This window comes from Ochotona curzoniae, unplaced genomic scaffold (genome assembly GCF_017591425.1).
Source record: "Ochotona curzoniae isolate NIBS_2020 unplaced genomic scaffold, NIBS_Ocur_1.0 contig_43, whole genome shotgun sequence".
NCBI classification, from domain to species: Eukaryota; Metazoa; Chordata; class Mammalia; order Lagomorpha; family Ochotonidae; genus Ochotona; species Ochotona curzoniae.
The window spans coordinates 6,642,660-6,660,084 of record NW_024466218.1 but is presented as its reverse complement, the minus strand read 5'-3'; the positions used below and the strand labels follow the sequence as shown (position 1 = coordinate 6,660,084).

General features: G+C 48.0%; 1 protein-coding gene across 3 annotated transcripts in view; it reads right to left on the bottom strand.

The window, feature by feature from the left end:
* Nucleotides 1–2,883: 2,883 nt before the first annotated feature.
* Nucleotides 2,884–17,425, bottom strand: part of KCTD1 (potassium channel tetramerization domain containing 1) — a 198,456-nt gene continuing 183,914 nt past the window's right edge. For all 3 annotated transcript variants that reach the window (XM_040984842.1, XM_040984843.1, XM_040984841.1), the window contains exons 4-5: nucleotides 10,185–10,490; nucleotides 2,884–3,845 (exon numbers count right to left, since the gene is read on the bottom strand). In XM_040984842.1, the coding sequence (XP_040840776.1) occupies nucleotides 3,687–3,845; nucleotides 10,185–10,490 (465 nt within the window). In that variant the 3' untranslated portion in view covers nucleotides 2,884–3,686. The remainder of the gene's footprint in view (nucleotides 3,846–10,184; nucleotides 10,491–17,425) is intronic.

Below are 17,425 nucleotides of genomic sequence, written 5' to 3'. Positions count from 1 at the left end.
TACTGCTGTTTTGGGCTCTCCTTGTAAAGTTTAACTGCACATTAGGCTTCATCTTGTCATTTACTTGATGTCCCAGAGTCCTCATTATTTACCAGAGAAACAGGTGTAATACAATCTCAAATGTGGTCATAAAACTCAGAGCTCATGCAGGGAAAGTGCTTCTGCACAGGGCCCAGCACATGGCGAACATGAAGTGCATGGTTATTCTTATTCCTATACAGGAACATCTTCATATTGATAAATAAACACAAGTACTTTGCTTTACTCTTTTCCTAAGATACTTAGAAAAAAACAGATCAAAGGTTGTGGCTTTTCTGCCTTAAAGAAATGTATTTTACTTAAAAAAATGATATTTAAAATATCAGTGGTCTGGGCAATAGCAGCTTTTTAGCACATATCTTTTCATAGCCACCAGGGTCAAGACTGAATCAGGAGATTACCAAATGGATGATAAAACTCTTGGCTGTGTGTTAAGGAAGGGTATTAACACAGTCTCATCCTATCGTCTCACAGGTCGTTCCTTAATTATAAAGAGAAAAATGAGTTTTACTTTGAGGAAATGTAGTGGTTATCATTAAGCCAAGAGGCCAAAGTTGCCATCACTAATAAGAGTCAACTTGACTCTTGTGGTGTCATACAATGAGGAGGACATAACATCATGTATATGTTTTCTTGGGGAAAGAAAGAGTCATTTGATTATCAATGAAGGACCAACCAATCACGTATCAGAGAAATCTTAATTGTGTAACAATGTAGAAAATAATTGATCTTCATTCTCAACTAGGTTGATATCATTGGAAGACAAACATTTTTTCTGGGTCCAGCTCTATAACATAGCGGTTAAGGTCCTCACCTTGAACGTGCCACGATGCCATATGGGCACCGGTTCCAATCCCAGCAGCCCTGCTTCCCATCCAACTCCCTGCCTGTGGCCAGGGAAAGCAGTCGAGGATGGCCCAAAGTGTTGGGACCCTGCACCTGCTTGGGAGACCCGGAAGAGGCTCCTGGCTTTGGATTGGCTCAGCTCCAGCTGTTGTGGCACTTGGAAAGTGAGCCATTGGACGGAAGATCTTCCTCTCTGTATATCCACCTTTCCAATAAAAAATAAATAAATCTTAAATTTTTTTCTGAATTAAAAGTATAAGGAGATATTATTATTAATAAAGGGACTATATGATCCTGAGTCATCTTTCGAGGGGGAAAAGCATAGCTGGAAAAATCCTTACTGGGACAACTGGTAAACTTTGATTATGAACTGTATTTTGGGTAACAAAAGCAGAGAGATAATAAGCTGACAGCTCAGTTACCTCTGGATTGAAATGTTCTTTCCTGAAATACTTCACTATGTTGACATCTATATGTAAAATCTGTACATAGTATCAGTGTTGGTTGCATCTCATCACGTTGGATTAGAGCTGCAGTTGGCTCGGAGTCATCTGTGGATAGAGCAATTTGTAAAAGAACAAAGTGGATGCAAAGAGCTAATGCATCCAATTCTGCACAGTATTTGGGACAATATTAACTGCACTTTGGGAGGGCTGGGTAAATGCTAATTGTTGACAATAACCAGCAGAGTCTTAAAGAGGGACTGTGGCTTTATTGATTTTTGGCAATTTTGCCTAATGAGAATGGATTGCTGGTAAAATCACGGAGCATTTCCATTCTCCTTCCAGTAGTATCTGGATGGGAGCGAGCCCAGATATTCCCACCCGAGACAGTGGGGTATTAGCTTCAAATAAGGGGGGAATTACACGGGAGTATGGAAGCCTGGCTGGCAGTCATTAAAGTAATTCAGTGTTCGGGCCGCCCCTGTGTTTCAGGGAGTGATAGAAGCCATTAACAGCTTCCTTTTAGTTTTAGAAGCCAGAGATATTTTCATTACTGGTGTCCTCAGGCACAGACTTTTTAATTTAAAAAAAGAAAGTCAGTTTGGGATGGAAACAGCCCATCACCACAGGAACATCTCTGCTGCAGAAACACATTATAGTTTACCTGCCAATCTTCCCAGCAGGCCAGGTTTATTTTGAGTGTCTGGAATGAGGAAGAGAAAGGAGGGAAGAAGGCTAAAGGGAGGGCTGGTGGAGGCACAAGAGTTGCTAATCCCTTGGAAAGGCTAAGAAGATATTTCCAAGGTGATATTGAGATTTTAGGTTGCCTCCCTCTCTGGCTGACAACGAAGTGATGGTTCTGGCCCTGAGACTTCCCCAATTGCTCCCTGATCCTCACACCTGCTTCTAAGACCTTTCCGGCAGGGGTTACAAGCGCTTTCAAGTTGGTCACCAATTTTTCTTACTTTCCCAACAGCAGGTGGATTTTAGAGTGTGGGCTGGCTCTAGGGCTGCCCTATCAAGAGAAAACAGCAGAAGCACATGTGCAGGTCTAGGCCCAGCCTTCTAGCCTTTTTTTGGAACACTTAAAGCTCAGGGCACTCCTTCTTGGAAGCCAGCTTCTACGCAGGGAGGAGCACAAGCCACATGGAAGCCAAGTGCCTGTACTGGCTGGCAGCCATCTGGGTGAGCCACCTTGGCAGTCAAGTCCAACCTTGCTCTTGGATGACATCACGTGGGGCCAAAGCCAGTGAAGACCACACGCGAGAAGCACAGCGTCACCGGTGGAGAAAACGTGGTAAGCCACAAAGTCTTGGCGTGGCTTGCTCAGTAGTGGCAGACAACTGAAACAGGTGTATCTCTTTGGTAACAAGGAAGATTTCTCTTGGTAACTGGTACAGAAAAGCAAAGTGTGGGAAGTGCCATTTGCTGAGTCGGGAAAAAATGATCTAGAACTGGAGCGACGGCATCCTGCTCCTTCAGGAGCATTTTAACCTCAACACTGGCCCCAACTTTACGGCTCCTTTCTGGCACTCAATACAGTCAATGATAATATAATAAAAAAAAAATTCATTTTAATCTGGCCTTACTCCAACACGTGTGTTTCACACAGACCTTATTTTTTAAACAGAGTTTATTGTATTTAATACATTATAAAATTTGAAAAATTGTAGGAAAGCAGCAGACTCAAACTGCAGCAACTCTAACAAGTAATAATTCTGGCCCCTTTGCAAAACCGATCCGTTTAAAAACAAAGTCAAGTTCACATCTGTGAGGCGGACAACAAAGTGTGACTTCTGTACAAACTACATTTGGAATTTCATGTCTCAACGTCTTTTCAATGCAATGTGCTCAGGAGAGTTTTTCTGAAGTCCCGCCTGGTCCCTGTCTAAAGACAGACATGAAACCTCTGAATGCAAAGAAACTTGATTCAAGATGTCTTTAAAAAAAAAAAAAAAAGGACAAAGGACAAAGAAATGATGGAGGATGGCTGTTGGCAATGGACCTGTAAGGAGACTGTGACCTCCCCGCTCATGGCTTGTTGATTGGTCAGAGGCCCCGGAAGGCCAGCACACGACACGCCATTACAGCACCAACTGGAGCTATTACCTTTTTTCTTTTTTTTTTTTTTCCTTTTTTGCATTTCCTACCTTTTGACATATATATATATTTATATATATTTTTTTACACCTTGAGGATATTGATATTCCAATTGTTCCCATATGAATACAGGTGTGGTCTCTATCGCATAGAAATGTGTCTTTCAATCAGTTTCAGGTCCAGGACTTGGTTTGCTGTTGCAACTGCACACAAATGTCCCTTTTGTGTTATTTGTTGTGTGTTTTTCTTCTTTGTGCATTAGTCCAGGGGCTCCTGCTTTATCCGGATGACAGAAGGTACGCGGGGCGTCCGCCTCAGTTCCCGCCGGAGGACGTATTCGCTGAACTGGGACGAGTCCACGCCTCCCCCGCAGGAGCCCACGATTTCAAAACCTCTTTGTTGTAACCGCTCGAGGACCTGCAAGAAGCCAGACAAGCAGCCAGTTAGGGGTGGACAGGTGCCATGGCCACACGAGGGGCGCGCCAAGGGCTGAGATAATTTACAGCTGTGGTCCATCTCGCTTTCTAACTCCGATGTCTCCATGAAGCTCTTTTCACAGGGAGCCCGGGCAGGAGGGAGGGAGCAAGGATTTCTGAGTCTTACGCTGTGTCCTTACGGGCTGGCTTTATACTTGCCAGTGACAACACCCAGTGATGTTAACCCCACTTTACTGATGAGAAAGCAAAGGCCTGTGGCAAGTGTGATGGACAGGGCTGGCTTCCCAGCACAGGACACAGGTCTCTTTGGCTTCAACCCTCCCATCCCCAACTTTTTTTTTAAAGGTAATATTGCCTTCTCTGGGAAAAATAAGTATGTGTGTGTGTGGGGGGGCGTTCCCATCTCCCTGTTCATTGAGCATGTAAATGTGTTCTAGAAAATGGCGGAGGGCACTGAGATGTGAGTGCACTTAGCTGGTGATTCATCTGGCCCTTTAACAGCGCCACAGTGTGTGTTTCCCAATGCCCAAGTAATATTCCTGCATTTCAGCTTGGAAGATTGAGCTAATTCCAACAGCAGAACGAATGGATTGTTGAAGACAGATGAGGTTTTTAGGCACAGATTTTTGAGTTTGTGGCAGTTGAAATGCACTCCAATAGGGAAAAACAGGTGCCGTGGGGTTATGTTCAAAAACATCCAAAATAAGGATATTCTACACTTCTCATATAAATGACTTTCATTTTGAAATAAAATACCTAATGCCAGAAAGAAATTACATGTATCACTCCACCCCTCATTATCTGTTTGAGAGAGTCCCAGGCCTGGCTGGCCGGGGCTAAGGCTGGGATCTGAGAACTCAAGGGAGCTCTCCCCTGTGGGTGGCGGGAATCCGCTGATGTGAGCCACCACCATCCGCAGTAGCAGGAAGCTGGGGCAGGAGCCTAGGTGGGTATCTAACCCAGGCACGTGGGTGTGGGATGGAGGCACCGTAACCGCTAGCGCCTGTCGCTCTGACACCCTTCAATGCAGGAAATAGAACACGCAACTTTTTTTTTCTTTTAAAGATTTTTTTTTTTTTAATGGGAAAGGCATATATACAGAGAGGAGAGACAGAGAGGAGAGACAGAGAGGAAGGTCTTCCGTCCAATGATTCACTCCCCAGGCGGCCGCAACTGCTGGAGCTGAGCCAATCCAAAGCCAGGAGCCTCTTCCGGGTCTCCCACGCGGGTGCAGGGTCCCAAGGCTTTGGGCTGTCCTCGACTGCTTTCCCAGGCCACAGGCAGGGAGCTGGATGGGAAGTAGGGCTGCCGGGATTAGAACTGGCGCCCATCTGGGATCCTGGGCGTGCAAGGCGAGGACTTTAACCACTGCGCCACTGCACTGGGCCCGAGAGCACGCAACTCTTAAACAGGCAAAAAATATAAGAAACTTATCTCAGACACTGATTCTTTTCAGAACCCAACAAATACCAGACTTGCACATGTTTCCTGCCAGGGTTTGGAGTATAATTAAATTACTTCCATACCCCTTTAAAAAAAGGCAAGATGACTCAATCCTAACTTAAAAAAAAAATAGGGCCTGGCAAAATAGCCTAGCAGCGAAAGTCCTTGCCTTGTACGTGCTGGGATCCCATATGGGCACCGATTTGTGTCCTGGCAAGCCCCACTTCCTATCCAGCTCCCTGCTTGTGCCCTGGGAAAGCAGTTGAGGACAGCCCAAGGCCATGAGACCCTGCAACCTATGTGAGAGACCCAGAAGAAGCTCTTGGCTCCTGGCTTCAGACTGACTCAGTTCTGGTTGTTGTGGCCACTTGGGGAGTGGACTAGTGGGAGGAAAATCTTCCTCTCTGTCTCTCCTTCTCTGTATATGTGACTGTCTAATAAAAAATAAATCTTTAAAAAAATGTAAAAACTACTTGTAGTGCAGTGCTATGTAGTGGGTAAAATCAGCCATCTGCAGTGTTGGCATCCAATATGGGCTCTGATTCATGTTCTGGCTGCTCCACTTTCAAACTAGCTCCTGGTTAACAGAAGAAGGCCTGCGTGCTTGGATCCCTGCACCTGTGTGGGAGACCTGAAGGAAGTTTGTGGTCCTTGGCTTTGGACTGGTCCAGTTCTAGCTGTTGCAGCCATTTGGGGAGTAAACCAGTGGATGGAAAGTCTCTTTCTGTGTCTCTGTAATACTGCCTTTCAAATAAATACATCTTTAAAAAAAAATGCGCTCGGGCCCAGTGCCGTGGCCTAGCGGCTAAGGTCCTTGCCTTGAGCTGTTAGAGTGCTCGCCTTGAATGCGCCGGGATACCATATGGGCACCGGTTCTAATCCCAGCAGCCCATTTTCCCATCCAGTTCCCTGCTTGTGGCCTGGGGAAGCAGTTGAGCACGGCCCAAAACCTTGGGACCCTGCACCCGTGTGGGAGACCTGGAGGAAGTTCCTGGCTCCTGGCTTCAGACTGGCTCAGTTCTGGCTGTTGCAGTCACTTGAGGAGTAAGCCATCAGACGAAAGATCTTCCTCTCTGAATATCTGACTTTGCAATAAAAATAAATAAATCTTAAAAAAAAAAGATCCAATAAGAAAAAGCAGGAGATCCCATATGGTCACCAGTTCTAATCCTGGCAGCTCCACTTCCCATCCAGCTCTCTGCTTGTGGCCTGGGAAAGCAGTCCAGGATGGCCTAATGCCTTGGGACCCTGCACCTGTGTGGGAGACCCGGAAGAAGTTCCTGGATCCTGGCTCCGGATCGGCATAGCATCGGCCGTTGCGCTCACTTGGGGAGTGAATCATCGGACGGAAGATCTTCCTCTCTGTCTCTCTTCCTCTTTGTGTATCTGACTTTGTAATAAAAATAAATAGATCTCGGGCCCGGCGCGGTGGCGCAAGTGGTTAAGTCCTCGCCTTGCACGCCCGGGATCCCATATGGGCGCCGGTTCTAATCCCGGCAGCCCCGCTTCCCTTCCAGCTCCCTGCCTGTGGCCTGGGAAGGCAGTTGAGGACGGCCCAAAGCTTTGGGACCCTGCACCCGCATGGGAGACCCGGAAGAGGCTCCTGGCTTCGGATCGGCATAGTATCGACCCGTTGCGGCTCACTTGGGGAGTGAATCATCGGATGGAAGATCTTCCTCTCTGTATCTCCTCTCTGTATATCCGCCTTTCCAATAAAAAATAATAAAAATAAATCTTTAAAAAAAAAATAAATAAATAGATCTTTAGAAAAAATGTTAAATGCTCTCCTCAAATTTTTAGAATAAATAAAATATTGCTAAAACTCAAAATGCAGTAAATGTAAAGTAAACTCTTAAAAGCTGTGATGTGGATTATCTGTTGCCTGGCAAAAACAGATGAAATAAAAAAATCAAGAGTATTTTTAAAAATGAAACCTCAAATGCTGGCAAAAATTTTAAAAATATAAGTCCTGAGAAAACAAAGTGGACGTTTGACCCTGAAGTGCTCTATTTCTGCAGGTAAATGAGCAACGCGCAGGATGAAGAAAACAACCTAAGCGCAAAATCAAGACGCGTTCCGGTGGGAGGTGAAGAACTCCATCGCTGAGGCAGGAATGCAGTCTGTGAGCAGGAAACAGCCAGGCGAGGCCGGTCCCACCCCTGCTCCGGGATGGAGTCTTAGCCAGGACCAGAAGGACCAGCCTGTGCACCCCCAGCTCTGACCTCCATTCTGTCTGTCAGTGGGGTTGCAGCCACCGACATGCTCAAGCCGTCAGCCCACGGAGCGATTCAGCCAGCTGCAGACCACACGCGTCAGGCCTAGGGTGGCTGTGTGTGTCCTCAAATGGCAAGCCTTTTCCTTGCCATTATTTCCTACAGGACACAATCCAACAACTGTTCAGGTGCCGTTCACATTCTGTCAGCGCTCTAGAGAGGATTTACAGCATACAGGAGGATGTGTGCGGGTTAGTGCAAGATGCTAAACTATTTTCGCATAGGACTGTAGCCCCTGGAGGTTTTGGCATCTGGGCGTAGGGCTGGGCTGTCTTGGAACCAACCTCCTGGGGTCACATATTCAGTATGATCCAATGTGGTCAAAAGCTTGTATTAATGTAATGCAAATAGTGTGTGAAGCCACTGCCTTCTATATTTAGTTTTTAAAAACACTTCTTGAAAAGCAGAGTTACAGAGGAAGAAAAAGGTCTTCCATCTGCTGATTCACTCTCCAAATGGCCACTCTTCAGGGTCTCCCATGCCATTATCTGATGCTTTCCCAGGCATATTAGCAGGGAGCTGGATCAGAAGTAGAACAACCAGGACTTGAACCAGCGCTCGTATAGGATGCCAGTGGCTTTACCCAGTACACCACAAAGCTGGCCCCAGTCACCGATTTTTAAAATATCAATTTAATGGCAAAAGTCTTTTAGTTTAATCAGTTGAGAATGTCAGCAACTCTGGGGATACTAGCTGTCCGACGCCTTATCCCGCCTTATTTGTGGTCCCCAAGTGTCAACAAGCCTGTTCTCATTTCTACGTTGATGGAACAGGAAGCAGGAGTGGCCCATGGCCAAGTTGTACAGGAAAGGTGTTAATCCCAATGAAATTTCCACACTCGATGTGGGAAATGTGTCAAGCATATGAACTGATGATGGTGGTTATTCATGGACCCAGGGTGTGGGGCCGAGGTGTTCCAGTCCCAGCTTTCCTGGTTCTGCGCCTGCAACCACGCTAGGCGAGGGCAGGGGCAGTGTGGGTGTGGCCTAGGAAAGACTTTCTGGGCGGTAAGTCTTCCATTATTTGGAGCAGGGGCTGCTTGCGGTCACTGGGCAAGGCAGTGCAAGGGTGCCACACAGCTCCGGGGGTCACCATCCACATAGGTATAAATGCAACTCAGAGGCCACCTGCTACTGGGATACCTTCCTCTGGTACACCAAACGGTATTTTCTGCTTTTCTGCCTTCACAGCCTCTTCAGAAATATGAGAAGTATAAATAGTTAATGGAACAATCCTCAAGAGGCTGCCTGGCTTAGCTGGGCTTCTAGTCTGTGCTCTGGGAAGCAGGTTTGTTGGCTAAATATAGAACAAAGGCATGGGTTCACTCTGATTACAAAGAGGTGCGGGCGACAGGTGTCTGGGCTTAGTGGTGAAGACACCTGCATACTGTATCAGAGACCCAGGTTTAACTTCCGGCTCTAGCTCCTGACTCCAGCGTCCTACTAATGCGGGCCCTGGGAGGCACTGGTAATAATTGAAGTATGTGGGTCTTTGAGCTCTCTCTGCTTTTCAAATCAATAAGAGGTGGGGAACAAGAATCCTCACCCCGCTGCCTCCGGCAGGTTGCGTATCACCAGCTGCAGTCAAGCTGCAGGTGTGCCTCTGTTTCCTCATCAGCAAGACGCGATTAGCAGCGCTGACCTCTGCCGATGCTTGCCGGGCCGTGGCCCTGTACTCAGCGCAGGCTGCCAGCACCATTGGCACTGGAGGCATCTGGCATCTCCCGCGGTGTAACTCAAAAGTTCTGAATTCCACTCGCAGATCTCCTCCCCCACCTAAGTGATGGCAATGCCATCACCCACTTCCTTCAAACGCTGCAAGCGTCCTGGGCTTGTCCTGCAGTCCACACAGGCCCTGGCAGGAGATCCTGGTAGTGCTATACTTAAGACACTCAGACCGGGTACTTCTCTGGCTGGAACCACAGCCTTCTGACCATACTCCATTCCTCTGCTGCGTCCCACAAGCGGCCGGAGCCCTCATTCTAAAGTATGAACTGAGTGTGGTCACTGTTTCGCCTGACAGTTCTCCAATGACTTTCTGTTACAACGGCTTTCTGTTCAACTCACATAAGCAAATGAACCCGAACCGAAAGAAAGCAAATTAGTGGAGACCTACTGAGTTTAGCACTCTTAGTGTCTCTGCACGACCTGTTCCTGCCTGGTCAGCCTTGTCCTGGGTCCCAGAGCTTGGGCCCCTTGATTCCTTTTCCTCAGGCCACACTGGCTTCCTGTGGCTTCTCAGCATGCCAGGCACTCTCCCAGCGCCTGGTCCTGCGGAGTTTATGCAGCCTTCTGGTTGGAGCGTTTGACCCTCCTCATTACCTGGCAACATGTTGATTGGCAATTGCCCCTGGTTCCATTCCTGTCATAAAGGCTGCATGAACACAGCTCCAGGGTTCACCCCAGCCCCCCGGCATGTAGCAGGTGTCCAGTGAAGATGTGCAGAATGCCTACCACACAGGGGTCCTAGTCTGTCTGTCCTGCAGCAGTGTTACCGCACGAGAGCTTCTCAGCTGTGCAGAGCAAAGGCAATGGGTGAAGGCGAGGGTAAGGGGTGGCATTCAGCGTGCCAGTGGGTGCACACCCCACACAACGCTGCTGTACCTGGACCGAGTTGAGGTGACAGTAGCCGTTGAGTGGAAACCTGATGACGTGCGTGGAGTCATGGTTCCAGCCCGCATTGACGGAGTTACACATCACGTCACCGATCTCCGGAAACACCTCTTCAATCAAGGACTTGTCCCCGCTGAGCGTGATCCTCTCTCCGAGGTCAGGGGCCACGCGCACCACCAGGCACTCACAGGGCCGTGCAAAGCGGCCGCCTTCTCTGTCCTGCTTCCATCTTTCCATCTCCAGCAACATGGGCTGCAGCTGAAAATACTTTGCCTCTTCGTATAACAAAGTGTAGTCCTGGAAAAGGAATGAGGTATGTCACGGTGCGAGATACGAGCGGAACGGCGCGTGCCCACACTGACTGAGCGCTGATCTTTCTTTTTCACCTCCAAGATTTCAATAGTCAAGTTTGAGTGTAAAATTTTCATGGAAAACCTGTTAGTAAAGACTCAATTTGCATTCATTTCATCCATTCAGGGACGACAAAAGAAGCTGAGGGTACTGGGATCAGGCAGGTGCCTTCTAAGTGCTTTATAGGAATTGAATCTTGTAAACTGTCAGAATTGCCTAGGGAAAGAGCCACCTTTTTTTTTTTTTAATAGGATAATGATCTGTTGGAAAGAAGTGACACAGAAAGAGGAATGAGCAAAGAAATGAGGCAGATCTTCCATCTGCTGGTTCATCCCCTGTATGTCTGCAACAAGCTAGGGCCAGGCTAGGCTGCAGCGAGGAACGTGGAACTCCACTGAGGTCTCCCAGGGGACTGCACCTTGAGCTGTCACCTGTTGCCTTCCTGGTGCATATCAGGAAACCGGATCAGAGCAGAGTGCGATTGAATCCCAGGTGCAGGCATCCCAGGCAGCAGCTTAGGTTGCTATACCACAACACCAGCGCGCCCCCCCAAACCACCACTACTCCCCTTTTACAGATGAGAAAACTGCCATGTGACTGGATTCACCCAACACAATCTCTTGCTAGACAAATGGCTCTTGGAATGTTCAAGTCTGAGTGTGTTGGTAAGAATCCACTGTGTGTCTTCACACATGGAGCATCCACAACTGTTCACACTCGCTGCTCACCAGAGGCCCATGTGCCTCCTAAGTTTCAGTGACAGCTAGAGAGCTCTCCCTGGGCGTGGGGTGTGGGTGGCCATCCGTGGAGTGGGGCTGTGGAGGGGCACTGCAGGGAAAGCTCTTGGTTTATACTTAAGCTCAGGTAGAGCTTGGGGATGTGAGGGCAATCAGGAAGGCCAGCAGCTTCTCGATGCCCTCAGACACTCGCTGGTGCTGCCAACAGCTGAACCTGCAAGTTACAGGTGCCAGAAGCGAACCTGTCCATCTCTAACAGCACTGCCCCCAGGCTCTTGCCAGGGTTGCTCTGTCTCCAGTGTCAAAGACAAAAAACAATCATATTCAAACAGAAATCCAACAAGCAGGGATCACCACACAGACCACACCACCCAAGGAGAAGACAAAGGGGAGATGACGGGAAGGCAGCAACAAGGGAGCCGCATTGACAAGCAGGCCAATATTATGTGTGAAGGTAGCTATGGTCACAATCACTTCTGGGTGTGAGATAAGTGGGTGCTTGTCCAGACACGTTGATCGAGGCTGTTCTAATCAACTGACACAGGCATTTCTGTCTGCGTTCCCTGGGCTGGAGCTGGCAAGCTGTGCCAGGTGCTGGCATGAGAGCCAGTGTTGGAAACCCATGTCCCGAGCAGTTCTAAGACAGGGAATGGAGTGAGAGAAGCAGCGGATGACCCAGGGAGAACTATTTTGATTTGTCCCTGGACTTATTCTCTAGCAAATCAAGCAGCGATGACATTATCCAAGGCTTCCAGAGAAAACAGAGTGGAGAGCCTGGGCACAGGAGGCTCCCTCGGCTTACCCGCTTTCTGCATTGAGAAACCTGGGCCTGGTGGAAGATGCTGGATGGTCACCACTCCTTAGCAGATGAGCCTGACAACCAACTCAAGAAAGGAATGCAGAGCTCTGATCATCTTCCTAGCACATGTTTCTACCTGCTCAGCCTCCTGCCCTGCAGGGAGTTGGGAACTAGGCTGAGGTGTGGCCACTGGTAAGCCATGGGAGCCCCAGTGAGCCTACGGCGTGGGAGTGGGAGACGCTGCAGGTTCCTCCTGGGAGCTCTACCACGGGGCCGTGGCGTCTTTGACAGCTGTGAGATACTGACCTAAATACTTCACTTATCTACCAAGTGATAGCAATTGAGGCGATTTGAACACAGCATTGAGAGAGTTACATGAGCAAGGGAAGTGAGAATTTCTGCTACTGTATTTTACTTTCCTGTGAGTTTAATGACAAATTTTAGCACCAAGAAGGATTAAGACTCCAGGGACAATACTAAGATGTCTTTCAAGAGTTGTCACCTCCTCAACTCGTAGTGTAAAGGGGCTCAGAGTGGTATGGCCACACTTGCCGAGGTGGCACAATCCTTTTTGACATCACCCAACTGTGACCGTTTGGCCTTTGGCTTCTGGCAAGCAGAAGTTCATTGCCAAGGAACACACAGCATTTGCCTGATTGGCAGCTCTGAGAATTCTTGCGAATGCCTTCACCAACAAGACCCAAGCCTCTGCGTGACGCCAGGTTCTGGGTTCTAACTCTGCTCTCAGATCAGCGTGTTTTGTACCTTCCATTGACATGCTACCTCTTCAGACTTAAAGCTTCTAATTAAAACACAATACAGCAAAACGAAACAAAATGTAAGCATTAATTTTAATTTAAAAAAATATTTTATTTGGAAAGGTAGATAGACACAGAGAGATATCATCTACCCCACGATCCAGTCCTTCAGTACCTGCAAGAGCAAAGGTTGAGCCAGGCTAAAGCCAGCAGAACTCCATCTCCCACATGGGTGGCCAGGGCCCAAGCCCTTGAGTGCTCACCCGCTGCCTCCCAGGAAGCTGGGCTGGAACCAGCAGGACTCGAACCAGCACTCTGATGTGGGATGGAGCCTAGAATTTCAGATGTGATCAATTGAATGCATTACAAAATTCGTGTTTGGCCAGACATTCTGTTATTTAAAAAAAAAAAAAAAGATTTATTTGAAAGGGAGAGTGACTAAGACAAACATCATCCATCTACTGGGTCCTGAATGCCTACAGCAACTGGGACTGGGCCAGGCCAAAGCCACGAATGTGGAACTCCACCTGGGTCTCTTATGTGCGTGGCACTTGTGCAACCACCTGCTGACTCGCAGGAAGTCACATCCCAAGAAGCAGCTTAAGCTGATGCACGATAATGTCCAAGCCTCTAACTACTGTCAGCAGAGCCTGCATTCGTTTTCTATTGCTACTGCAACAGCTCAACACAAAAACTCACTCTTTCACAGCTTTGTGCAAAGAAGACAGGAGTCTCCAATGTGTCTTCAGGCCGTGCTGTTTCTGCTCTGGGGGCCATGCACTTCCTTTCTTTTTCAAGCCCCCAGAGACTGCTCACAGTTTTCAGCTCACTGTCCTGCATCACTCCTACCTCTGCTTCTCTTGCCATCTCACCTTTTTTCAACCAGACCCTTTTGAATGAATAGGAAGGACCCAGATGATGATACGACAAAAGCAGAAAACCCAGGATCATCTCTTCTTCTTAAGACCTTTACCTTCATCACACCTGGCCAACCCCAAATGAAGGGGGTGGGGAGAGGGAAGAGAGAGAGAGAGACAAATGACAGCCAACTCCAGCTCATTTAGGCCTGTAGAGGACGTCAACTGCAATGTCAGAGGATGGGAAGCCAAACAGGTTGGACAACTCTCCTGGCCAAGCTTTGACAGTAATTGTTTGGGCAAGTGGATGCACTAAGGTGGACTCTGTCAGCTAATAGACCTTGGAAAGATTTTTCTCAACCTTGGTGCAATGAAACCAATGACGTCTCACAACTAACAGAACCATTCAAGTAATACCTTCAGAACGTTTTTCTCCATGTCAGAGTTGCTAAGATGACATCAAATGGCCATCCCCCATTCTTGGAAGCTGACGCAGTATGACAGCTAAGAGAAGCCCATACACCACCCCCCACCTCCCACCCCAGTTATAGGAGAAAAAAAGAAAAGAAAAATTGGAAGCATTTATCTCATCTGCTTTCCCCACACCTTGACCTTCCCCACCCTAATCAGTGGTCCTCATGGACAAAACTGTATAAACAACATCAAAAATTAAATTAAAAAATAATTTTAAAAAGAATCTTTTATCCATTGGTTCAGTCCTCAGATGCCCGTAACAACCAGAACTGGGCCAGGCTATAGCCAGGAGACTAGAACTCAATCTGGAAATTGCACACACATGGCAGAGACTCAATGATGGGGGTCCTTATCTGCCGTCTCCCTAGATGTACACTAGTGGATCAAAAGCAGGGGCTGGGACTTGAACTCAAGGAGTTTGATGAAAGTTGCAGGCATCCCAAGTACCAGCTTAATCACTGTGCCAAAAACCCATTCCTTTATGAGAAATTTTAACTTCTTTATTTGTTCCTTCTTGAACTTTCACAGTTTAAGTTCTGAATTTATTTCAACTTACTAATAAAACTTGGATTCTCTCATCCAATGTTCAATGTCCTCCTTTCCTTTTTATGTCCCTTTGAACTGGGAATTCTCTTTCTTCACACGGTTCATAATAAAATCAGATGGGATGCTGGCTACTCAGTTATAAAACCTAATATTAGGGCCAGAGTCATGGCATAGTAGCTTAAGCCTCTGCCTATGGTCCTGGCATCACATATGGGCACCAGTTTGAGCCCTAGTTGCTCTGCTTCTGATCCACGTCTTTGATAATGTGCCTGGAAAGCAGTGGAGAATGGCCCAAGTACAGCACCCATGTGGGAGACCTGAGGAAGTTCTAAGCTCCTGGCTTTGGACTGACCAAGCTCCAGCCACTGCAGCCATTTTTGGGGAGTGAACCAGTGGATAAAAGATCTTGCCCTGTCTCATTTTCCCCCCTTGAAAATCTGCCTGTCCAATAAAAATAAAATAAATCTTTAAAAAACAAAACAAAAACACAAAACCCTAACATCACTTAGCCCACCATGGTGGCATTTGCTGAGTGCCTTGTTGAAATACTATGCATCCCTCGCTATGGGCAACTGCCTAGGTTGCCTTGTACCCAGGCAAGTGTTACACTGCTGGTTGAAAAGCAGCCAATAGCTGGCTGGCATCTTGGACCTGGTTAATGCCAACTCTGTGCTAACTATACCAGTATGCTAGCATAGTTGCCCATTCTATTTTTCAAAAAGTCTTGGGGTGGGGTGACAGATGGCAGAGTTTCCACACAGCCATTGCCAGCACACACTGGCCAGGGCATTCCACTGGCATCACTACCACGATGTGTGCACGGAGGAGGCTGTGCATTGTCCATGGCCAGGGGACTGGTGACAGGTTGCAATGGGGGCCACTGAAGACTTCTTTGACATATATGAAATGATTTCTGGGGGCTTCCAAGAACTAGGCCATTATATCCACAGATAAGTGATGGAGCTGAAATGGGATGGATAAGAAGGGGGAATTAGGAAAGCTGCCCTGGGCCAGCCAAAGCACCTACCTGTGCACACAAGAGCCAGGGCTGGGGTCGGCCGGGCCAGAACAGGTCATAGCACCCACCAGCACTCAGGAGAGCCATGTTTGGGAGTGGATCTGGTAGGTGTTTGGGGGGTCACCCCAACTAAGTCACAGCACTTGCTGGTGCACATGGAAGTGGGGACTAAAGGTAGCCTAGGCTGAGCTAGCCTGCAGCACTTACTACTGAGTGCTGGGCTGGGGAAGGCATAGTAGGAATTTGTAGGGGTCACCCTGGCTAGGCCACAGCACCTGCTGGTGTGCACAAGAACTGGGGCTGGTAATGAGTTGGGTCAGGCTAGTGCACAGCACCTGCAGGCACAGGTGAAAACCAAGGCTGGGGGTGGGCCAGGTAGGGCTTCTTTGGCATCACTCAGACTTAGCTGGGGCATCTGTAGGTTCACACGAGAGTCTGGACTAGGCGGGGAGGGCTGACCAGGCAGCTGCACACACTGGTACGTGCGTTGGCTAGTGTGTGGGGTAAACTGAGCCCGACCATGCAGCAGCTGGCACACATGACAGCAAGGTCTGAGGACCACCCAGGTGAGGTTTCTTAGGGGGCCTTCCCAACTAGACTGCTGTGCTCGATCCCTGACCTTAGAGAAAATCACATAGACATGTGATCTGATCCCAGAACACAAGTTGTAGGAATGGGCTACCTCAGTCGCTGATAAAGAGCAAACCCAGATGAACACAAAAGACAAGAGAGCCAGCTCATCTACGCCAACAGAAAACTCTGAGTACCTCATCAAAAGATAGAAAGGACAAGGTGAACAACACTCCAGGCCAGGATCTACAGTAAGCACCTCGGTCTGTGGGCACATTGAGGTAGAAAAGGACAGCCAACAAGCCTTAGAAAGAATCTCTCAACTCTAGTGTAATGAAGCTGACAACTTCTCAGAACAACCCAGGCCACTCAAGTAATATCCTTGGAAACATTCTTCCCCACATTGGGGCCGCAAAGGTGATATCAAACGACCATCTGTCCCCTGACACCGATGTAGTGTGACACAAGGAGTGGCACAGTCTCTTACCAACCCCCTCCTCAGGCTGCAGACACAGGACCACTAATCTCAGTTACCTTCCCCCTAACCCTCTCCATCCTAATCAGAGGTCCACTGGGTCTGCAACACTCTCACGTTTGCAATAAATGTGAAAATAAAATAAAAATAAAAACAAAACAAAAAAGGATTAAAAATATCAAAAAGAGAAAGAAGTGTTAGACATTTGGGTGAGACTTGGAGTGGGGAAGGCTGGATTTCTGGGAGGGACTTGGGGTTCAGCACTGCCCTGGGACTCTCCTGATCCAGCTCCCCCATCTATGGTAAAGTGGATACATGACATGCAGTTGGTTTTCATGCTCTGGTAGTGTCACCCACCCATTTGTCTATCACTACCCCAAATTAATGAGGCTAACAGGGGTTGGGGTTAGAAGTTCCGGTTCTGCTGACTCACCATCCTCCCACCCTGCCCCTCCGCATCCATAAGGCATGTGTTTTAAAATCTGCTGGGCAGAACCAGGCTAGACCACAATACCCATTGGTTCCAGTGGAAGACAGCGCTGGAAACAGAACCAACCCAGCAACTGCAACCACCAGCTGATCCGGGCGATGGACTGTGCCGGGCCCTGTACTTGCTAGTGCACACAAGAATCTGGTCTGGGATCACT